Genomic DNA, 24,154 nt, shown 5'->3' with positions numbered 1-24,154 from the left:
TATAGCGATTTACTTTAAAATCAGGTAGAATAGAACATATACATACGGACTACAGTTCCAAACCTCTTGATGGTTGTTTATGAAAAAAATTCTGAGGGGGAAACATGCAAGTGAAGTGACAAGACTAAACCTCAACTGGGATGCACTCGTCCTGAAGTGTTGTATGTCATGACACAAACAACTCAAACAAGGGTTCCTTGCCCTTGGCATCCACTAAATCTGAAACTGACAATGTTAAGTAAACAACATATGAAGCCTCATAAGCAACCTGCATCTCATCTACAAATGTGAAAACACTGATGCGTGAATGGATGGCAGATGCAAAAAAGCTTTTACATTTGAATTCTGAAATGTTGCTATTTCCCTGTTTGTCTTGTTGTCCAATTATGTGCAATAAAGCATCTGTGTTATTAAGATGTTGAAAGCGATTGATTAATGCCTGTTTGTGATTAGGTTTCATCATTCGCTTCTGATGAAATTATCTAAACGGATGTTGCATTTGTGTCGGAAGACACAAGAATGTCTTAATGCAATTCAGTTTTACTGTGGTATCAGTTCATATCTGTGTCAAAAGCCATTACTGAATGTTCATATTTATCTCACTATGGCTCTTAGTCAGAATGTATATTAAGCTTAAGTTCAGTTTAAATATATTATACTTTTCCCTACCTTATTCTCTATTCTGTTTTTAGAGTAACCATTTATTTATAAAATAAACAGGTAATTTTATCTATGTCCTTAAAAGAACAAATATACAGGCAGTCACCACCCCCACTGTAGCTGCTGATTCATTATCAAGCATACTGAGACAGAGGAAATAAATTTTCATGTCCAAAATAGAGACATGCATTATAAATGAGATTCTTTTAGTTATGACAGAAGTGTTTTCTGTCTCAGTTTTTCACAGTAAATGATGTAATAAATTATGCTATTAATGTACTGATGCATTTGTTGATAAAAGGCAGTGATATCAAATATATTACGAGTGTTTTACATTATGTGATGTGTGTGTGACAACATGTTCCTAAAAACACACATATACACACTAGCGACCGAAATTAGGAAATTAGCATATGTTTGTGGTTTTTTTGCATTACTTAAGAACACACTTACATCCTCATTTTCAAAGCATCATTAGGCAACTTTTCTCAACATCAATAGCTGATTGCTTCTACATTTTTGCAGAAACTTGAGCAATTTATGGCCATGTATGGATTTGGCCTCTGGGCCAAAACTACTCAGAACCTACATGTCAATACAGCACAGATTGAATACACTTGTGCAACATTGAGTTTTGTAAGATCATAGCTGCGTTAGCAAGACTGTATATGACGTTCCAACACAATCTCATGGCAATTTGTTACTATGTTTTGGCGAATTGGTGGCTAATTCATATGAATTCGTGCATCTCATTCTTATGTTTTTGTACCATCTCCTTACGCCCCTGTAACGGTTATGTTTAGTTCTTGGTCTACAAAAAAAAAAAAAAAAAAAACCCTACGAAAACACCCTTTGAAAAATCACCATGTAATTTATTTTACATTTAATTTATTATATATAGTAGCCTACATTTATATTATAATGGTTTATTCATACTTTTTCTACATTTACATATACATATATATGTATGTTTATATATGTATTTATTTATTTATTTTGCATAAAAACATTTATACTCATATAGCCAATTTCTAAAATGATATACTATTCATTCATTCATTCATGCATGCATGCATTTATACTCCTATAGCTAATTTATATTTCTTGTACATAAGTGCATTTATATACTTGTATACCCAATTGTTAAAAATATATATTATTTATTTATTGTCCATGAATACATTTATACTCTTATAGTAACTGCTAAATATATATATACTGTTTATTCACTTTTCTTTTACATAAATACAGTCATATTCATATAGCCTATTTCGCAATTAAATTATATATGCTATATATTTATGTTTATTATATGTATTATATTTATATTAAAGATACTTAAATAAAAATGTTCTCTTTTTTTAAAGTGACCATTTATTTTAAGAAACTAGATAAAAGACAAGACAGTGTTTGTTGTCATCTTTTGTTTCTTCAAGCTCAATGTGAGGTTGCTGGAAATCCCCTTATGTTTTGAATGGACCAAAAAAAAATCACTCCTTTCAGTGGGCAAGTGTTTGGTAAGTGGGAGTGCTAAAATGACCTACAGGAGGTGGGTGGGTGCTCAGTGACTAATCCCTGAGGTGCATAAATACTGCCTTCAGGGCACGAGAGAAGACAGACAAATCAGGAGGAGAAGACGCAACAAGATTGCATGCACTTTGTCTCTCTGGAAAACTGTTTGTCTAGTTTTGAGTCTATTTTCTTATCGAAGTTAACTTTTTTCTAAGTTGGCTTGAAACTCTAAACATGAGACTTGGAGTCGTGGTGTTTCTGGTTCTTGGAACCTGTTCTTTGAGAGCTTGGTCCGTGCCGCTCAAATCTGTGTTTGTGACGTTCCCCGGAGATGTGATCAAGAATATGACGGACATTCAGCTGGCAGATGTGAGTATATACATTTTTAGGTCATGGTTTTTATGATTATGGATATCTACTTTCAGTCCTGTACTTTGAAAATAGTACAAATGCAGTTGTATCATTCTAAATTAATACCTTTCTATAAAAATATTTGCCTCCAGGAGTACCTGAAGCGTTATGGCTACATAGATGTTCTCCAGAAGAGCGGACTGCAGGCAGTCGTGTCCCCTTCTAAGGCTCTGAAGGAGCTCCAGAAGCATCTCGGGCTGGAGGAGACGGGGTCGCTTGACAAGGCCACCATTGATGCCATGAAGCAGCCTCGCTGTGGGGTCCCAGACATCCGAAACTATCAGACATTTGAAGGAGACCTGAAGTGGGATCACACTGATGTTACATACAGGTGGGATATTATCTGCACCCAACCTTTGACTACTACAACACTTTTAAATCTCATAGGTTTGTGATGAACATGTTGTAATCTGTTGCATTGTTTTGACTTTCAGGATTTTGAACTATTCACCGGACATGGACGCCTCTTTGATCGATGACGCCTTTGCCAGAGCTTTCAAAGTCTGGAGTGACGTTACCCCTCTGAAGTTCACACGCCTCTATGATGGCACTGCTGACATCATGATCTCCTTTGGGAAACAAAGTGAGTTGATTTTTTTGTAATGGATAAAATTATTAAGATTTAACACTTGGACTTCTGAGAAGGTTTGAATGAACTGCTGTTTTTGTTTCAGATCACGGAGATCCCTACCCTTTTGATGGGAAAGATGGACTGCTGGCTCACGCCTACCCTCCAGGTGAGGGAGTCCAAGGAGATGCCCATTTTGATGATGACGAATACTGGACCCTTGGAACTGGACCAGGTCAGTGGGATTCTTACTTGATTCATATTTCAATACAGTATGAATAGCAGTGGCTTTGATAAATAGTTCAAATATCATGAAGCATCTTACGCTCTAACAGTTTCATAGGGGACATAGTGGGACAATAGTTCCCTCTACAGTTTTGAGTGTATAGTGACAGTTAGAGTGTGTCCTAAAACAGGGATTGTCAAACTGGGAAAATATTTAAAGTATTTGCTTTGGGTTCATTTTAATAACCATAAAAAAGCCAGTTACTTAATTTTTGAAATACATTGTTTTTATAATATCACACTTAATATTTCTCATATAGAATAAATGAGTCCTTAATTGTTCAAATGTATAGTTCTGTTTTTAAACTTGGGTCAGAATATGACCCCACTTAATTTCATATATAGTATAAATAACCCTTATATATAAAAGAAAATTATATCTCGGGTCCCACACAAGGGGATCATCATGTTTACCCCTATATATTTAATTTCTATATACATTTGTGGATTAGACAATGACATTGATGTGTCTCTTTCAGCCATTCAAACCCGCTATGGTAATGCAGATGGTGCAATGTGTCACTTCCCCTTCCTGTTTGAGGGAACATCCTACACCTCCTGCACCACTGAGGGCCGCACAGATGGTCTCCCCTGGTGCGCAACCACTGCAGACTACGACAAGGACAAGAAATTTGGCTTCTGTCCCAGTGAGCGTAAGTGTTCCAGTAATGATTTTTAATAGGGCTTTAATTCCAAAACAGACATTTAAACTGAATCCTTTGCCCATAATATGTGGAATTAATGTGAAAGTATTTCAACAAGCACAAGTTTTTATTCTTTGAGCATGTCTAACATTCCATCTCTGTTTTCCCACAGTTCTCTTCACGTTTGATGGGAACAGCAATGAAGCACCATGTGTATTCCCCTTCGTGTTTCAGGGGGTAAAATATAACTCATGTACCACGGATGGACGAAATGATGGGTATCGTTGGTGTGCCACTACAGCTAACTTTGATACTGATACCAAGTATGGATTCTGCCCTAACAGAGGTGAGTAGTTCTCAAGACTCAACCCTGAAACTTTGGTGGAGTCAGATACATATCGTAAATGCAAAAATAATATGTTGTCAAAGTCTCAGCAGTTCACAATCAGATATTTTTTTCACTAACATATAGCATATATAGCAAACATTTAACAGCATATTTCTACAGTATCTATGTAATGTTTTATAATATTATATTTTCCCCTCACAGATACAGCTGTGATTGGTGGAAATTCAGAAGGAGAGCCATGCCAGTTTCCTTTCATCTTCCTGGGAAATACATACACTTCCTGCACCAGTGAAGGCCGTGGTGATGGAAAACTCTGGTGTGGAACTACCAGCAACTATGACACAGATAAAAAATGGGGATTTTGCCCTGATAGGGGTAAGTGACAATCATCTCCTTCAGACACTATACAAATATGAAAGTGAGAGATTAGCTAACATGCCTTTTCTCTCATAGGATACAGTCTGTTTCTGGTGGCTGCTCATGAGTTTGGTCATGCACTTGGTTTGGATCACTCCAAAATTAAAGACGCTCTGATGTATCCCATGTACAAATATGTAGAGGATTTCTCCTTGAATCAGGATGATATTGAAGGCATTCAGTATCTCTATGGTATTTATCCACCATCATTCACTGATTGTTAAGTTTACTATGCATGTTCGTATTCAAGATTCAAGAATTCTGATCTTGACACTTAAGAGTCTGGTTAATTCTGGTTTTATAGCTATATTTATATTCATTTTTTTTCTTTTCAGGACCTAAAACTGGCCCTAATCCCACTCCTCCAAAACCAAAGACCACCACTTCCTCTCCAGTTGTGCCAACTAAACCCACCCCAAGTGAGAAAACAACCACTGTTTCCACCACAACACATGTAGACCCATCACTGGATGCCTGCGAAATAAAGGAATTTGATGCCATCACCGAAATCCAGAAAGAGCTTCATTTCTTCAAGGATAGGTATATGCTGTTATTCTACATATATAATGACAAGAAATTGCAAACATAACTCAGGAAGTTATTCTCATTTAGTCACATTCTCAAATAGCATCTTTCTAAATTCTCTCTTTTTAACATCTAAGGCACTACTGGAAGATCTCAAGCAAAGGAGAGCGCAAAGGCCCTTTCTTGATATCAGAGAAGTGGCCTGCCCTGCCTGCCACCATTAACAGTGCCTTTGAGGAACCCCTCACTAAAAAGATCTACTTCTTTGCAGGTTCTTATTTATCAGATTGAGATATTTTGCCATTATTGCAAAATATATGTTGAATTTCAGATATATAACAGTGCTGTATTTCATGCACACAGATAAACAGTTCTGGGTTTATACTGCAAATGAGGTGCTTGGACCACGTAAAATCGAGAAGCTCGGCCTCCCAAGCGACTTGGGCAGAGTGGAGGGAACTGTGCAGAGAACAAATGGCAAGGTGCTCCTGTTTAACGGAGAGAACTTTTGGAGGTAAGTAACTTTGCAATGACTGTAACTGATCAGAAAGTGTAAAGTTTATAGCATTGAGTTAACAATGGGAAATTATTATTTAATAATATTAATAATTGTAGTTTTTTACAGTATTGTCTTATCTCTTATTTATTGTCACAGGCTCGATGTGAAGGCTCAGATGATCGACGGAGGATACCCTCGATCCACTGACTTAGTTTTTGGTGGAGTGCCCCTCGATTCACATGACGTGTTCCTCTACAAGGGTAAGTGAGATTATGTTCAAATTCATTTTAAAAATCTGATTTACTGATCAAGCAAACTAAATTTGTTCTTTCTATTTTTCAATATTTTGCAGGATTCCTTTACTTCTGCCGGGAAAGTTTCTACTGGAGAATGAATGCCAAAAAGCAAGTTGACCGTGTCAGTTATGTGAGGCAAGACCTCCTGAAATGCTAAGACGTGCAGTCGCTCGGCACAGTGAAGACGTCCAACATCCTAACCTGATGATGACAGAGCCCTTTTTAACAGGGGAAACCATTTCTCTTCTGTGTAAAATTTAGTGAGGAAGACACAGACAGAATGTATTAAATTTTAAGTCCTGTTTTGGGGATTTTGACTTTAACTGTTATAGAAGAACAGTTTTAACACTGAAATTATCATAGGCACATGAAACGGGATGTTAGGCATATTTGTCTCATTGTCTGTCAGCTTTAACTTGGTCTTATAATTTATTATTTCAGCTTACTATATAACTGCTTTGGTCATGATGAGTTTCTTCACAGCACATTAAGAGAAACTATAATCTTGTTCTATAAAACGTCAATGAGGCAATGCCAGTCTAACTCGAGGAATTAACTTTGTGTATGTAAATGTATGAGTGGAGTCACCACAGGAACATTGTAGCCTAGATGCATTTGTTGGCAACTGAGCCTCTATTCTCCGTGTTGACCCACTCAGATGTTTTTCAAAGCAAAGGTTTATTTTTAGCCTTGGAGCTAATGTTGAGATGTTATTAAGCCCAGATTTTGGTGTATTGTGTAATCATTTGCCTGGTGTAAATGATAATATTAATATTATTAATTTAATGTTCCACTTTCCACTTATTTATATTGTATTTGTTTGCTGCATTATGTTTACTCAATAAATTTTTAAGCAAGACCATTCAATATGTGCAACTGCTCTTTCATTAGTATTTGGCCTGTGTGAAAACATACTAAAATCTCTCCTAAGGTGAATTTACAAAAATCTTTTTTGGTAAAAAGGTGACAAGTTTAGAATATATTCAATAACCAATCACTGCAGATGATTTTAAACAGTTCCCACAAAAGTATTTGACATGTAGCAGGTGATTAATATTAAAGTAATAAAAAGGTTCAAGCTTGTATGTGCCATATTTATATTGTATGCAGTATCCATATGTCTACACATTCACACACAACCACCCCACATACTCATGTTGAAAGTTCTCGGTTGAAAATACAATTACTCATTAAAAAATGCTCTGTACAAGAAAGTAAAACTATCAAGACTGCTTATGAGGAAAGTAATAAAAAATACTTGGTGAATTTTACCTTACGAGTAAATGCACAAATAAGTGAAAGAGCTGGACTAATTCTAGAATCAAAATCTACATTTAAAATAAAATAAACTATAAATATGAATCGCAGGATGACAGCATATATGCAGTGTGGTTTAATGCCACATATCCACAGCACAAATTCAACAGAATGCAAATTAAATCGTGAATACCATGTGACCCACATTCAATCTGAGCAAAGAGATGTTTATTTTGGCGTAATCAAAAAAATATATATAAATGAGAATCTCAAGATAAACAACCCGCGTCATATTAATCCGCGAGACATTCAGTGGGTTCATCCTCTCGGAGCAATAGTCCTCCGGTTCACACCATTACTTGACAAAACACTTAAAAGATGAAGCGAAATGGTCGATATACACGTTCTTTAGATAAAACTTGACTTAAAAAAAAAAAAAATCGTGATACATTATAAAACCGATTAAGCGTTTATCCCACTCCGTCTTTTCCCCATGACAGATAAATGAGTTCCGGCCAGCTCTGGGGACAGGAAGCGAGGAGACGCTGATGGCGCCCGACTAGAAAGCACAGCAACTATTCGCTTTCGAAGATTTATTTATTTCGCCTCATTCGCGAGCTTGAAGAGCAAAACAATCGTCCATTTACGGTAAGAAAAATTCCTAGCTCAAAATAATGGGGGCAAATTGTTTACAAATACAGCTTCTTGCATGATGGCCGAGAGAAAAACATTCGGGCGGACTGGCTCTCCCTGCTCACGCAGGCCCTCGAGGTCCCCGAGCGGTTCTTCATATCGCCTGAGCGGAATAAAATAAACTCGGTGCGGCGGGAGGGAAAATGGCGCTGCGCGAGCAGGCAGGAAGAAGGGCAGCACATAGTCATTTGAAACGAACAAGACAAGATTAGCCAGCTACAGTTCATACGGGGGGCCTCAAGCTTTAATTTAGGATCTATTGCAGTGACATTGTCTCCATAAAGCTGTTAGTGTGCTCAACATTAAAACGTGTTAATGATGAGTAAGAACCAGGACCTTGATGTCCTTGAGAAGTTTGAGTCAAAAGACAGGTTTTATGTCCCAAACACAGCCAGATGGGTGCTCTGGTGGGGAGGGATCGATATCAGTTGGCGTATTGTAGAAATCAAATGGTTTAGTGTTTATTTGTTTTGTTTTTGCTGTTAAAGTGCATTAAATGTGGAGACCACGTTGGCTTGTGGTTTCGCTGGTAAGCTTATAATATGCTTATAAAGTACTTAAGTGACCTAGAAAGGCGCTATCACAACAACTGGGGGAATTTGAGACGTTCGTTAAAAAACAAAAACAAACAAAAAATATGAAAGAGAATAGATGTGAATAAAATGTGCTATGTAATGTGCAATTAATTATTTGGAAAGAGAATATGCAGGTGAATTAATGTTTATGTGAATGAATGAAAAGAACACATATGCAAAGTGTATTAAATTAAACTCTATGTATATATATATTGTTTAAAATTACTTTATTTCCATCCAGATTAGCCTACTTAGCTCACATTACTGTGAGAAACAATTGGAAAATCTATATAACATATAATTTGCTATATGAAGCCTACAGTAAAGTTAAAAAGTTTGGTGTTGGGAAAGGTTTTATTATTATTATTATTATTATTTTGTATTTAAAAGAAGTCTCTTACGCACACCCAGAATGCATTTAATGATACAAATAAATAAATATAGTAAATGCAGTAATATTGTGAAATGTTAGCATCATTACTCCAGTCTTCAGTGTCACATGATCCTCCAGAAATCATTCTAATATGATGATTTGCTGCTCAAGAAACATTTATTATTATCAATGTTGAAAACAATTGTGCATCATTATGATTTTTTTTTTTTTTTTTTTAGATTCCTTGATGAATAGAACATTTCAAAGAACAGCATTTATTTGAAATAGAAAGTTTGTAATATTATAAATGTCTTTACGGACACTTTAGATCAGATTAATGCAAAATCTTAATGACCTCAGGCTTTTGAACATTAGTGTGTTAAATCATTTAAACAATATATTATTCATATAAATATTAAAATACTGAGCGTCCACTGAATCACTTTACTACATCAACATAATTTTTACTTGTTTTTATTTATTTATTTTTTAATAAATTGATTATACTTAACTACACTTTACATTATGCACTTGTCCACATGTCTTCCATATCCTAGCATTTATCATTCAGGACACATTCAGTGCTGTATAACCGAGTGACAGACACTTTCCCATAGAGCAGAGATGGATTCTGATGACATGGAGGTGGAGAGCAGCAGTGATGTGGGGCATTCTGGGATGGAGGAGCCGTCAGAAAGCGGCATGGGCATGGAGTCTTCAGAAGCCATGTCTGCTGATAGCAGCGATGCGGCCGCTCCTCCTGCCCCGGCCCCAGAATCAGACTGTCACGTAGGACAGAGCTCCGAGGGACTTGTGGTAAGACAAGTAATCCACACATCTGCGTAGCTCCACATGTTGCTGTGTAATTCTTCATTTCAAGTTTTTTCTTTGGGTGGGTGTTTTGTAGGTTTTTATCCCAGAGACAAGCTCCAGTACAGATGTGCAAAGAGTTCATCTCCCAGACTCCTCTTCTGTCGCCCAGTCAACCAGTGTCTCCAGCGTCTCCACCGTGACACAGTCGGTTCTGGTTTCGGAGTCTGTTCAGGTCCTGGTGCACTCCAGTGCTGTTTCTGAAGGAGGAATGATGGTTTCTGATTCCACTGCTTCCACGTCCTCAGATCTTGGCTCGGCTATTGATAAGATCATTGAATCTACCATTGGACCCGACATTATGAATGGTAGAAAAACCTTGCCTCTTCATTTTTATTACACTCAAGGTATTTAAGTTTAGTATTTAATGTAAATACTGTGTTTCTATGCCCATTTTACAGGATGTATTGCAGTTACAAGTGCAGAGGATGGCAGTGCAGAGACCACACAGTATCTGATACTCCAAGGTCCTGATGATGGTGAGAAAGATCCCCAGAGTTCACAGTTTAGGGCTGCGTCTGAAATCGCATATTCTAGTAGGTTCTTCTTTTGTAAAAGTACTTACTTTTAAAAATAGTACGTTCTACATAGTATTAATGTAATCCAGACGTGACCTACAGCCATTCACAAATCCCTTCCCGTGGCCTCATGGGATAGTAAAGTGTCCATAGGATGCGCACTTCAGAATCTTGCCAGTGGTAGTAAGTCATCCTGGTACTTTTTGCCTACTGTTTTATGAATACTGTTAATTTGCACGTGCTACTCTTTTCACATACCGTATGAAGGTGAGTAGGAACGGGGGCTGTAAAGCTATAAAAACGTACCATAAAAATAGCCATGTAATACTTTTATAGTGCTTTTGGAGGTTGGCAGCCCTAGTATGGAAAAAAGCAGCCTTTACCTTTGTTAAATCAGTGGTTCTCAATCAAATAAATATGTCTTCTTGATTATGAATGACTTAAAATAAAAAAGCTAAAGTTATAAGCATTTCTTATATTAATTCACTCCCAAACATCTGGAAAACTATTTTTTTAATTTAAACTATAATTGTTGTTGTTACTTATTTTATTTTTTATTTTATTTTTTTGTAGACATTGGGGGGCCTTGGAGTCAAAAAGGTTGAGAACCACTATGCTAAATAACGTTTTCTGTGTTCCACAGAAAAATGCTAATCAAATGGGCATGATTGAGCGTGAAACATCATGAGCATGAATACATTATGGACGATTTTTCATGTGTGGCTAAATTATACATTCATATGGCACTGTCATTAGTTATCTTGTAGTAACATTCCCTTTTGTTCTTGTTCTCAGCATAATCTTCGTGACAAATCTAGATTTTAAAGTTGTTAATCAATGTATTGTTCAACCCAAATGTGCTTGTGTTACTGCCACTCTCGTTGCAGGAAACAATATTTCAAATGAACTTAAAGGGACAGTTCACCCTAAAATAAAAATTCTTCACTCACCCTCATGTCATTCCAAACCTGAATGACTGACTTTCTTCTGTGGAACAAAAGAAGATATTTTGAAGAATATTGGTAACCAAACAGATTCAGTTACTTTCATTCAATTTGCAAACCATACAATTGAAGTCAATGGGAACTAGAACTTTTCAGAAGTTCAAAATAAATTATTTTGTTACACAGAAGAAAGAAAGTCATACGGGTTTGAAGCGACATGAGGGTGAGTAAATGACAGAATTTTCATATTTGGGTGAACTATTCCTTTAAAAATCAAATAAATAAATTAGCAGAAATAAAAGAGAAGTGGGGTAGTTTTTGGATATTCAGATATTTTCTTTGTTCACTGTGTGTGTAGGAGCTCCTATGGTGGCTCGGATGTCTTCCTCTGCACTGTCGAGCCGCATTGCCATTGAAGCCCTTGCTGATGGACCCACCTCCACTTGCCTGGACCAGGCAGACCTGTCAGAAAACCCGCAGGGCAGCGTGGAACCCGACCAGCCTGGACACTCCGGATACCGTGAGCACGACGACAGCAGCAGCAGCTGCAGCCGCCCAGACCAGCCTCAGCACTCCCAGTACATAGAATGCAGTGGAGGAGACGACCCAGACCAGACCAGAGAGGCTCGGTACATCGAGTGCTCGGGAACCGAACCAGACCAGACCCCACGTCATTCTGGTGTCACAGACTACAACGTGGCTGACTCAGAAGAACCTCTCCGGCGTTACGCAGCAGAATGCAGCGGTACAACCGATAGCCCTCAGAGATGCTCGTTTCGCTCCTCCCGCTATGTTGTAGAGTGCAGTGATGGGTTTTTGGACTACGGGGCGGAGCGGCCGCAGCATTCACGTTATATCGACAGCAGCATGGATGACAGGGATCACGTCTCGGCCTCGGAGCAGGAAGATAGCGTGGTAGAAGAGCCCCAGCACTCCTACATGTCGCATGGCTCACTATATGCCGACGAGGGCTCTGTTCGCCACTCCCTGGCTGACACGATGGGGTCCCAGCTCAATGATCAAATGGACTGCAACGATAACTTGCCTGGCCCATACATAAGTAGCAGTGGGACCTATTCCACCCAACCAGATCCTGAAGTGGTGGGGTCTGGGGTGGTGGTTGAGTCTGGGCACAGAACCCCAGACATGGCCGAACTGGAGGAAATGATGGAGGTGGTGATCGTACAGCAGTTTAGGTGTAGGATGTGCCCATATAAAAGTGCTTCTAAGGATACACTCATCAACCACATGAGAGATAAACACTTTAAACCAGCAGGTAAAGTAGGAGGTGCTAATTATGTCTTTGTCAAATGTAAAAATAAACTAATATCATCCCCATTAATCCCCCGTCCCAAATGGCACTCTCAAACCTTGCAGTCCTTATCCAGGACTATACTTTGTGCTCGACACATTAGGCAGATGGTAGCCACAAAGACTAAATTAATAAGAAAATAAAGTAAGAAATAATTAAAGTTACCATGAAATATGATAGATTCTTATATTTTATATAATATTGCAGTGTTTCTTATTAATTATTTATTCATATTTTTTTTATGTGACCTAATCGAAATGACCTCCCCTCCCACTTGCAACAACATCTCTTTTATGAGGGTGAGGCAACCTGTCACTCACAGGAGATTGCAGCAATAGCAAACCACACTTATCCAAACAATTCCCAATGGACAAAATGGACACTTTTTCATGCCAGCTTTGAGTTTCCATCAGGTCTTGATTTATGCATACAGTTTTTTTAGGTTCCCTTGTTCAGGGTGTGCTATCTCACAAGCAGGTGTTCCAGGCCAAAAGAAACGCGGACGGGGACGTCCACGAAAGTCCGAAAGCAAGGCAAGGGCGGTCGGTGAGGTCAAAAAGGAGGAGCCGCCAGAAGAGGAAGATGATGACATCATTGATGCGGGTGCTCTTGATGATCAAGGTTAGTGGAGTGCAGTTCGCATTCGCCATTTCATAATTTTCTGTTTTTTAATGCAGTTTTAATTTGCATTCAGGTGACAGTGATTATAAGCCAGCTGAGGAAGAGGCCAGGCCCAAATTGGCTCCCAGTCACTCCACTCCTCCTTCCTGCTCTTCATCCTCTTCCTCTACCTCACGGAAACGTCCCCGCAGGATGGTGGGGCCACCTCGCAAATTCCTTCCTGAGTCAGGTCAATGTTCATTTAGCTTTTTGGGTCACAGAAATATATTAAATAAAATATAGAAATGGATAGTAATTTTTAGCTAGTTGCATTCAGATATTTAAATTTCACTTTTTCATTGGTCTGTGATAACTCTTATTTTCACCTTTTTATAAAACAGAGACAGCAGCAGTGTCTCAAACGAACAATGCAGAGGACCCTCAAGCTCCTGAAGAAGCAAGTTCCTCTGGATTAGAGAATGGAACTTCCTCATTATCCAACGGGATGGCAGCGGAGCCAGGCGTCAGCCAGTCAGATTCAGAGAACAAAGATCCTTCATCAAACACAAGCCACGATGACATGGAGTCTTTGCCCAAAAAACGAGGCCGGCCTTCAAAACGTTTCCTTCAGAAGAAGTACAAAAAGTACATGAATCGCAAGTATGTAATGCCGGCACTACTTTTTGATCATCCACAACAACATTTGATTGATTTGACTTGTCTGTTTGACAAATTATATCTTAGAATATTTTATAATCCAATGTAACCACATATTCTGGACAGTCAATATCTAATTTTTTTTTTTTTTAAGTAAATACTACAGATCCCTTAAGCCTCTGCTAAGGCCTCATAACTGCTGGATCTGTGGCTCTCGCTTTCTTTCACAAGAGGATCTCAGATTCCACGTGGATTCTCATGAAGGAAACGACCCCGAACGCTTCAAGTGCCTGCAGTGTAGCTACCGCTGCAAACGGTGGTCCTCATTGAAGGTAAGAACTAGAGTCCTTCATCTTACAAACCATAAATCCATACAAATATATTTACTTTTTTGTTAAATTAGTAAAATATTAAAATATTTTTATGTAAATATTTGTATAATATGTGCTTCAGTGTCTAAATAAATACATCTTTAGACATTGTTCGGCATTACACATAATAAAATTGATGCATGTGTCCTATAGGAGCACATGTTCAATCATGAAGGTACAAAACCTTACAAATGTGAGGTATGTGATTACTCCAGTGTTTACAAGAAGGACGTGATCCGGCATTCAGCCGTCCACAACAAAAGCAAGTAAGAACTCAAAATGTCTCCTCTTTTATTTATCACTCATCATGAATTTTATTTTGTCAAACTCTTGAGGTCAAAAAAATTATATCAAGCTGCATTGTGTCTGTCCCTTTAATATTGTGCAGATTATGAAAATATTTAAAACTCACACCTGACATAATCTGATTAGAGTATTAATAAATGTTCTTGTTTCTTCTCTTTTAGGAGTCGGAAGACAGACATGGTAAGGCTCCAGATGTTAAACATCAACAAACAATCATGTTTTAGCAACACTGTCCTTTTATTGGCATGATGTATCAGTTCAACTTGGCTCTGAGTGGTTTGATGAGGGTAGCTTTTTATGCGACAGCAGTCTTGCATAAATCCTTCACAGGTTCCCAAAGTGTCCGAGTTTCCATGCCCAATCTGCTGCCGCGTGTACCCCATGCAGAAACGCCTGACGCAGCACATGAAGACACACAGCACGGAGAAACCTCACATGTGTGACAAGGTAAAGTTCTTGTATGCTGCAACTAAGCATGTGAATTTTGTTCATTAAACTAGTTTTGATGAATCAATGAATAAACGTAAGCAAACTGTAGAAAGCACTGGCTTATGACGTTTGGGGGAAATGCAGCCCTGGATATTTGCTATGCTAATACTAGTATAAATGTGTTTGCTTTGCAGTGTGGGAAATCCTTCAAGAAGCGCTACACTTTCAAAATGCATCTTCTCACGCACATACAGAACTGTGGCAACAGCACGTAAGTGAGATGTCAGGACTCGGTGTACATGTCTGTTTCTCCCAAAAAAAACTCTACTGGTAAACATACTGTAAAGGTAGCTATTTTTCTCATCTTCTTTGTTAGGTTTAAGTGTGAGTTTTGTGAGTTCACCTGCAATGACAAGAAGCACCTGCTCAATCACCAGCTGTCCCACACCAATGACAAACCTTTCAAATGCGAAGAGTGCAAATACTCCACGAGTAAAGAGGATTTCCTGGTGTCCCACATTGCCATTAAACACACTGGTGAGTCACGTAACGATTAGGAATGTTTGCAGTTAGAAGGTTTCCTGATCAGTCATGTCTGTCCATCTTTTCCCCCTGCTTAGGTGAAAAGCCCTTCTCCTGCGACATGTGCCACTTCACAACAAGACACAGGAAGAACTTGCGGCTGCATGTGCAGTGTCGCCACCCCGAGGCCTTCGATGAGTGGAGTCAATCCCACCCGGAGGAGCCAATTCGTCGACGCCAGACGCCCGTTTTCTCCATGCAGGAGATTGAAGAGCTGAAATTACAGCAAGAAACCCAGGGATTTCAGGGGACAATTGTGAGTAGCCTACATGGATATGCACCATCCATCCATCCATAGTATATATATTTTAGCCGAATACCTTATTTGGAAAGGCATGGATAACGGCTTCAAAACGAATAACGAATTTGACCAAATAATACAACAAATATTTGGCAGGCAGTCACTCCTCGTGTTTTCTGGATAACCAGTGAGCCAGGGGATAGCACAATATTATACTTAAACCTCTAAAATCACTATGCAATAATGAGTGTGTGAAGTGAATGAGTGTAAACTCTATGAATGAAATGAGCACAAATCAAATAGCCGCATTGCCATCTCTGTGCGTCTCTCAGATAACAGAGCTTTGCAAGAATAATATCAACTAAAATACTACATAATTCACATTGATATGCCTATTAAATGTTTTAAACCTTGTACAATATGATATACGAATTAATGAAATAAGCATAGCTCTTCTTATTTGAGGTTGTGGATGACTGTGTTCGTACACAAAGGAAAGGTCCCCGAGCCGAGACTCGAACTCAGGTTGCCCGAAGCACAAAGGCACTATCGGCTCCGACAATTAGAAGTTATTTAGATAAATGCTATAATTATAATAAAAATAATGAGTTGTACAATGCATGGTTGTTAAATGAAAACTACTATATATATATATATATATTAGGGCTGTCAAAGTTAGCGCGTTAATCACGCGTTAACGCAAAATCATATTAACGGCACTAATTTTTTTAACGGGCGATTAACGCAGCGCATATTTTCTGTTTGACCCGTGGCCCAACCCTAGTTGGAGAAATGGAGATACACCGTGTTGGCAACTTAGCGACATTGCAGACCCCTTTAGCGATTTTTTTTCTTCAACAAAGCGCCCAAACCTTATTTAGTTTCTGAGAATCTACCGGCTCTCTCAGCACGCGCGCGCGCGCGCCTCTCTCTCTCTCTCTCTCTCTCTCTGCGTCTCGCGCGGAGGAGCAGCGCTTTAATTCAGTTAAACAGATATTATGTTGCTTCTCTAATTTTACAAATATACACGGATATTGTCTTTAGCTTATGTGTATTTGATTTCACTTTTGATTTCATTTTATCAGAATTTTTGTGCAGTTTAACGTCTTGGAAGGGAGAGCTGGTTATGTTTATTGGGTCGCGTTTCAGTCACCATTTCAAATTCATTGCGTTGTTTGACAATAGAAACAGTAAAATATACCAATGAAAACAGTTTTATTGAGAATTTAGCTTCATCAAAATGGGCACAGAGAGAGACAAACTATAATGTAATAATAAATAATAAATGTACATTTAGCATTTTCAGAAGAGCTGCCCTGTCATGCAAAAATCTAAACATTTTTTTGTTAGTAAATTGCTCAGTGCAAAGAAAGAGAAGTAATGGGAACATGGTATTTCTTTGTTCTTTCTACATGTGTCTAATAGACATGAACAAGTTCTTTGAAAAAACATCTATGACCTTTAAAACATGTCTTGTCTTCATGCTCTATATTGACTATGGTTTCAATAATAAACATACATTTGCATAAAGCATCTATATTTATCCATGCCCACGTTGATTAGAGTATTACAAACTTGAAAAGTATTAATTTAAGGTATATTTAGAACAAATAAAAAAATGTGCGATTAAATGCGATTAATCACGAGTTAACTCACGACAATCATGTGATTAATTGATTAAAAATTTTAATCGATTGACAGCCCTAATATATATATATATATATATATATATATATAATATAAAAGTGTTTTTTTGTTCAAAAAAAATTCACACCTAAAGGTAACAGTGGACCCCATTACGCTCCAAAACATGGAGTCCATTGGGAACACATCTATATCCCAAGATGCACTGGGAAACACTACCATCATTTACGAGCAAGGTCAGTAAAAAAGTTGTCAGTACATCTGTGGTTGTAACCCATCTAAAATATAGTGTGTGATCTATGAATTCATTTACACATATTTTACCATTCACCTCATGATATTAATATCCAGCTCATGGTGTTAAATTTAAACTGTACCTTCTTTCACAGCCCAGACCACAGACCTCTCAGCCCAGAATGCTCTAGATCTGTTGCTAAACATGAGTAACGCCAGAGAACTGCAGGTACTGTACTGACACACTGGGCATCTTCTACCATAGGTTAATTCTACTGGAATTCTGATTCTGAATATAGAATAATGTTATAAATGCCCAATTTATATGGCATTTATTCAATGAAGAGGTATCAGTAAGTGAATTAATGTCATATGTAAAAGAGTAAGTAACAAAAAGCATATCTGTTTTGCTTTTGAATTGTGCTTTTAAGAGTTTAACTTCAGATGCACCCCTACAAAAAGGCACACAAGATATTTTAGCGTTAAATTCATAATGTTATAATAGTATTATGCTTATTAAAGACATCAGAAAATAATTACACAGGAATAATTGGATGTATTATAAGATAAGCCTGTTTATTGTAGATAATTTATGAAATTCAATAAATTCTTAGTAATTATAAAAAAAAAAAAACAATAATAATATCAGCGTTTTTTATGCTTATGGCTTATTACATTTGTGCATCTCTATAAAAGTCATCAGTGTCAAACTAGAATTAGGATTTTACTCTGTTTCAGAATCATATCATGACATATCATATGAACATGAATCTATAAAATAATGTAACATTTTATTCATTATAAATCTGTATTTAAATATTAATCCTATAATATGTCTTGATCAGTCGATTCACTCTTCTCAGGTGGCAGTGCTGAAAACCGACGGTAAGACTCTGGAGACGGGAACGTGGCCCGGAGATGGCTCTGGGAGTGAGCCTCAAAAGATCGTCACCTTCCATGTGTCAGAAAACGGGGACACTCTGGTTCAAGAGGCTTTTGAGACGGCTACAGGGGAGGTGGAGCAAGAGGAGACAACTGGTGAGTCGCAGGAAGTGACACCGATTGGCATCGGTACATACGAGGGAGCAGATTTCAGCGTGGTGGAGCAGGCCTCCGACGAAACAGCACAGAGGTACTACTTCACATCGAAAACTGCCACTGCAATGCCTATAAATGTCATATAAACCCTTTAAGATGATGCGTGTGTGTTTGTCAGCAGTTTAGAGGAACCCTCAGCAGAGCCTCAGGTCATGGAAGTGAGCACTGAGCCCTTGTCCATCTCTACACCTCTCAAAGAGAATAAAGAGAGGTTTTTCCTGAGCTCAGGCTTGACAGATGGGGTCCTGCAGCAGGTAGAGGTGAGACTGGGTTTGCTACTTCACATATGGAATAAGCAATGTTATGTTCCTTCCCAATGGAAAGTTAAATTGCTGAAATTCTCTTTCTGCAGCTAAGCAGTGAAGCTCCAGGTTCCCCTTCCCTGTGTCCATCACCCCCTTCTCAACAGTTAAACACCAAACGCTTCTCCTGTCGCATCTGCATGGAGGCTTTCCACGGCCGCTCAGACATGGAGAACCACAAGAGGGCGCACATAGACCCCAAAACATTCAAGTGTCCAGACTGTGACTTTACAGCGCCTTCTTGGCCAGAAGTCAAGGTGTGTTGGTCCTGTGGTATGAGTGTTAATTCAGTGTCTGAATTTTTTCTTACCTGTCAAAAACCATATTTTTTGTGTTAAATACTACTTTTTTTTACTTCTTTTTTTTTTTACAATCTTAGTCTCACATGGCCATGCACGCATATTTGAGGCCTCATAAATGCACCAGCTGCAGTTTTGCCTCTAAAAACAAGAAAGACCTGAGACGCCACATGATGACACACACCAACGAGAAGCCTTACGCCTGTCAGGTCTGCGGCCAGAGGTGAGGGAGCAAATGAGAAACCATCGTTAAAATGATAATAGAATTGATTTATCACATCATTTGTGCTGTTTACATTATTGGTTGTACTGTTCTACATCCATAAACGCTTCTAATATTCGATGTAAACAACACGTATACACACAGACCTCTGCAGCTTCTCAGTGCTCTGAGTTTCTCTTTTAGGTTTAACCGTAACGGCCATCTAAAGTTTCACATGGAGAGGCTTCACACTCAGGAACCCTCGCCCCGTAAAACCCGCCCTGTCCCCTCTCAGCAGACCATCATTGTTAACAGCGATGAAGAAGCTTTAGCCACACTACAGAGTAAGTGCAGACCTTGTGAAACTGTATTTTGTTTATATAGAAATAATGGATTCACACAGCCCTGTTCTGATTATATGACATTTTTAGTTATGTTGTAAAAGTGCCCCATTATGCTATTTTTTAAAGGTTCCTAATGTTGTTGTTGGAGGTCTTCTACAATAGGTTTACATGTATCCAATGTCAAAACACTTTAATTTTCTCATAATATACATTGCAGCTCTTTTCTCACGGTGTCTGAAACGGTTCGATCAAGGAATGGGTCTCTCTAGACTCCTCCTTTCCGCAAGCCTACTCTTCTCTGATTGGTCAGATGGCCTGGTCTGTTGTGATTGGTTTACCACTTACAGTGTGTGTCTGAAACCAAATTCCATTACCATATTACCAAATTACTATATCTGAATTCCAGCTCCAGCCCAAAGGCTTCCTCAGCACTTGTTTACCCAAAGATACGAACAGTAACAATGGCGCTGGTTTTACCGTATCAATTAGTTTTACAAAATCAATCCTCTGGTTGGTGGAAAATGTGTCCATTTTGAAAATCGCTGGGTCCATATTATTTACACATGCTGTCGAATATCCTAAAAAGCATAATAGGGGCACTTTGGTTGTTCTTAATTTTTACTTCTACCTAATAATATTTGTTTTCCCCATGTTCTTCAGATCTGCAGGCAGGTCAGACAGTCATCAGTCCGGAGAGGTTGCAGCAGGCTTTGGGTCAGGAACACATCATTGTGACTCAGGATCAGTCGCTTTCTGACCAGGTATTGCGCAATTGCTCACCATCTCATTTTCATCCTTTATGTAATTTACTCTTTTTGGCTAATTAAAGAACAGCTTACCACATTTTAATTTGCATGTAATGCAGATAGTTTTGATTATCATCTTATGTCAGACTTAAGGTAGTTTCAGGTTTAGCTTTAGTTTTGTTTTTGACCAAACTCTACATTTCTCAGGAGGAGGCGACTTATATTCAGCAGTTCACAACAGTAGATGGACAGACGGTACAGCACTTAATGACTGGAGACAATCAGGTCACTGAGGTAAAACTCATTTTCTAGGGCTTTATTCTGACAACTAGCAAAAGTCATAAACACTACAGCTCAAAAGTTGGGGTTGTAAGATTTTTATTTATTTTTTACAAGAAAGAAATTAGTTAATTGAGTAAGAAAATCATCAGTTTCCATAAAAATATTCAGCAGCACAACTACTTTCTGCATTGATAATAAGAAGAAATGTGTCTTAAGCATCAAATCATCATATTAGAATGATTTCTGAAGGATCATGTGACATTTAAGACTAGTGTAATGATGCTGAAAGCTTTGCCATCATAGGAAAACAAATACATTTTAAAATAGAAACTTTTATTTTAGAAAATATTATAAATAGAAAAGTTATTTTAAATTGTAATAATATTTCACAATATTGCTTTTTTTAATAGATTTTTTTATTTTATTGAATAGAGTGAACACAAGACATTGCTTTCAAAAACATTTAAAAATCTTACCGACCCTTAATTTATATATAAAATACACAGTCGTTTTCTGTTGTCAATTAGTTTTCAAGATTTACAATTCAAGAGTTACAATTTTACAATCTTCTGCCCTATATTTTTTCAGGTCCAGTATATCATCTCTCAGGATGGAGTTCAGCACCTCCTCCCACGGGAATATGTGGTGGTATCTGACGGAAACCACATTCAGGTTAGTACTGTATGTGCTCTTTAGATCATTCATGACCCCCGGGCTCCAAAACAGTTCTCGGGTTAGAAACAGGCTCATCTGATCTGTAACTACTGACTGAAAAGCATTTTCAGTTTCATTCATGGTCTGTTGGACATTATATTGCAGATGGAGGATGGGCGGATCGCTCACATTCAGTACGAGCATGATGGAACGTTTCTGCAGGAGCAACAGGTTGAGCCCAGAGCAGAATACAAACCTGCTTTTTACATTTCAGATTAGTTTATGCTACATTATTGGCATGTCTGAATTACAGTAAATACAACATGATAACTTGAAATTATTTCGTTCTACGGCAATATTCATGATGCCAAATGGCATGTGCATAATATGTGTTGTTAATGACAGCATATTAAACCTCTATATGTTATTTTAATGAAGCGGCATAAATCAGTATGCTACTGTTCAAAAGTTTGGCGTCTGTAAGACTTTTTATGTTTTTGAGTCTAATTTTTTTTTTAAATCTAATGCTCACCAAGGCTGCATTTATTTGATCAAAATACAGTAAAAACAGCAATATTGTGAATTATTATCATTATTACAATTTAAAATGACTGTTTTCTTTTTAATATATTTTAAAAATGTAATTTATTCCTGTGATGGCAACACTAAATCTTTAGCATCATTACTCCAGACTTCAGAGTCCTTTGATCCTTCAGAAATCATTCTTATATGCTGATTTGATGCTACTTTCTGATTATTGTCAAAGTTCAAAAACAGTTGTGCTGGGTTTTTTTTAGAAACAGTGATATACCGGTACTTTTTTTAGGATTCTTTGAATATAAAATTTAAAAGAACAGCATTTATTTGAAATATAAATCTTTCATAACAATGTAAAAGTCTTAACTGTTACTTTGTACTGTAACTAAAGAAACTTTTGACCCCAAACTTTTGAACGGTAGTGTAGATGTACATTACCTAACTGGCTTTAACAGTGAAAACGGAAAAACTGGTTCATGTGTAAATGTCTGTGTTTTTGTCAGATTGCTCTGTCTCAGGATGGACAGATCCAGTACGTCCCCATCACTGCCGAACAACAGGTTGTGGCCCCTGAGGACCTGGAGGCAGCGGCCCATTCCGCTGTCACTGGTAGGACCTTTCACCTTTTACCTTAGTAGTTTTGATCACTCGAAATGCCAAGACAGAACGTTGTAATACTTCAACCTTCTGGTAATGCGGAAGAACCAGAGGTGATGTAAGTGATGTTTGCGTGTGTGTGTGTGAAGCTGTTGCAGATGCAGCCATGGCTCAGACTCAGACGGTTTACACCGAGGCCACACCGGAACAACTGGAGCAGCTGCAACAACAGGGCATCCAGTATGACGTCATCACTTTTACTGAGGAGTAAAAACAAGACACACACTTTGACTATTATTTAACAACACCGACACACAGACAGAGCATCTGCGGCTCGTCTCGGTTACAGATGAGTGCAGTGGACATCACAAACTCTGACGGGTTATTCCACAGGCTTAAATTTGTCTTCTATCAGAATTAGTCAGTAAGAGGGTGAATGTACAGTTAGATCCTCTCTGCAAATTATACAACTCATGCCACTGTAAATATTTAAAGCATTTAACTTTGTGTGCCTACAGTGTTTTGCCTTGTAAAGAAAAAGAAACACGAAAGCCAAGAGCAGCTTGTATAGAGAATCCTGTATTTAATTCTTCATGTCACTGTAATGTATGTACTACGGTAGATGCTACTTCAATGATACTTCAATGACAGTGTGTAAGCGGTAGACTGGAGGATTGACGTTAACATTATGAAAGGAGGGTTGATCATTTTTCACTTTATGTAAAACGTGCCGTTTCATCTTTAGCTTCTTAAGTTTTAAAGATTTATTTTTCTTTGAGATGGCTACAGAAAGGAACTTTAAATGCATACCAAATAAATCACAACCTCTTTAACCTATCGTTTATTTTCTTAGTTCCCATTGAATGTTCATTACAGTAAGTGTAATTTTTATTTTTATATGTTTTTACAGGCTAAGGGTGGAGTCAACATGATTTTCTGTTGTATTCAATTGCATTCTGAAGACTAAGTAAGTCTTAAATTAACACTTAAATTAACTTAAATTAAGTTTACATCGTTGGTAAAGTTTCTGTAGTTGAGTACCAAAATATCAGTTTTTTGTTAATGGGTGACAGGCTTGGTTAAAAAAATGTAAACAACATAATTTGAGGCGATAGTTCCTCTAATAGTTCCAATAAAATTGGATATAATTTTGTGCAGAAGATATGGTTGCTAATATAACATGTAAGGTTTAAGCATTATAGTTTCTCATATGCTACTGAGAGAGCCATCAAAATTGTGTTCAAAAACATGCCACAGATGATAAGATAGTATTGAAATCATAATGTTCAATTATCACTGTTAGTGGTTGTAAAGAAATATC

General features: G+C 37.8%; 2 protein-coding genes across 8 annotated transcripts; both read left to right on the top strand.

The window, feature by feature from the left end:
- The first annotated feature begins 2,161 nt into the window (after positions 1-2,161).
- mmp9 (matrix metallopeptidase 9) lies at positions 2,162-7,033 on the top strand. The gene is made up of 13 exons (XM_084087856.1): positions 2,162-2,541; positions 2,676-2,914; positions 3,018-3,166; positions 3,258-3,386; positions 3,916-4,089; positions 4,253-4,426; positions 4,631-4,804; positions 4,883-5,038; positions 5,182-5,386; positions 5,509-5,642; positions 5,735-5,885; positions 6,027-6,130; positions 6,223-7,033. Exons 1-13 carry the CDS (start codon positions 2,407-2,409, stop codon positions 6,321-6,323), a joined length of 2,025 nt encoding a protein of 674 aa, XP_083943982.1. The 5' UTR covers positions 2,162-2,406; the 3' UTR covers positions 6,324-7,033.
- Positions 7,034-7,937: 904 nt separating this feature from the next.
- On the top strand, positions 7,938-23,666 carry znf335 (zinc finger protein 335). Of its 7 annotated transcripts, none has more exons than XM_084087855.1 (28): positions 7,938-8,071; positions 9,682-9,880; positions 9,972-10,242; positions 10,336-10,413; positions 11,755-12,672; positions 13,186-13,329; positions 13,403-13,558; positions 13,710-13,968; positions 14,120-14,297; positions 14,490-14,602; positions 14,804-14,822; positions 14,952-15,089; positions 15,266-15,342; positions 15,448-15,608; positions 15,692-15,909; positions 17,675-17,774; positions 17,928-18,001; positions 18,636-18,904; positions 18,989-19,130; positions 19,223-19,429; positions 19,552-19,694; positions 19,878-20,017; positions 20,678-20,778; positions 20,971-21,057; positions 21,634-21,717; positions 21,865-21,930; positions 22,740-22,845; positions 22,983-23,666. In XM_084087855.1, the coding sequence occupies exons 2-28, from the start codon at positions 9,689-9,691 to the stop codon at positions 23,102-23,104; spliced, it is 4,563 nt and encodes a 1,520-aa protein (XP_083943981.1). In that variant the 5' UTR covers positions 7,938-8,071; positions 9,682-9,688; the 3' UTR covers positions 23,105-23,666. The 7 variants fall into 7 exon arrangements, with proteins under 7 accessions (XP_083943981.1, XP_083943975.1, XP_083943980.1 ...); XM_084087849.1 differs by having other exon boundaries at positions 7,947-8,071; positions 9,622-9,880; XM_084087854.1 differs by having other exon boundaries at positions 7,953-8,071; positions 14,973-15,089.
- The last annotated feature ends 488 nt before the right edge of the window (positions 23,667-24,154 follow it).

This window comes from Abramis brama (assembly GCF_963993115.1).
Source record: "Abramis brama genome assembly, chromosome: 16".
Taxonomy (NCBI): Eukaryota; Metazoa; Chordata; class Actinopteri; order Cypriniformes; family Leuciscidae; genus Abramis; species Abramis brama.
The sequence above is the reverse complement of the archived record's forward strand: the minus strand, read 5'-3'. Positions and strand labels throughout refer to the sequence as shown.

What these genes read in the sequence shown, in the direction of transcription:
- mmp9 (XM_084087856.1), top strand. Translation starts at nt 2,407, where the DNA reads ATGAGACTTGGAGTCGTGGTGTTTCTGGTTCTTGGAACCTGTTCTTTG. An exon ending in CGGACATTCAGCTGGCAGAT is followed by an intron (nt 2,542 to 2,675) that starts GTGAGTATATAC and finishes ATTTGCCTCCAG; the next exon opens with GAGTACCTGAAGCGTTATGG. An exon ending in AAAGATCTACTTCTTTGCAG is followed by an intron (nt 5,643 to 5,734) that starts GTTCTTATTTAT and finishes TCATGCACACAG; the next exon opens with ATAAACAGTTCTGGGTTTAT.
- znf335 (XM_084087855.1), top strand. Translation starts at nt 9,689, where the DNA reads ATGGATTCTGATGACATGGAGGTGGAGAGCAGCAGTGATGTGGGGCAT. An exon ending in TACCATCATTTACGAGCAAG is followed by an intron (nt 17,775 to 17,927) that starts GTCAGTAAAAAA and finishes CTTCTTTCACAG; the next exon opens with CCCAGACCACAGACCTCTCA. An exon ending in GGCCCATTCCGCTGTCACTG is followed by an intron (nt 22,846 to 22,982) that starts GTAGGACCTTTC and finishes GTGTGTGTGAAG; the next exon opens with CTGTTGCAGATGCAGCCATG.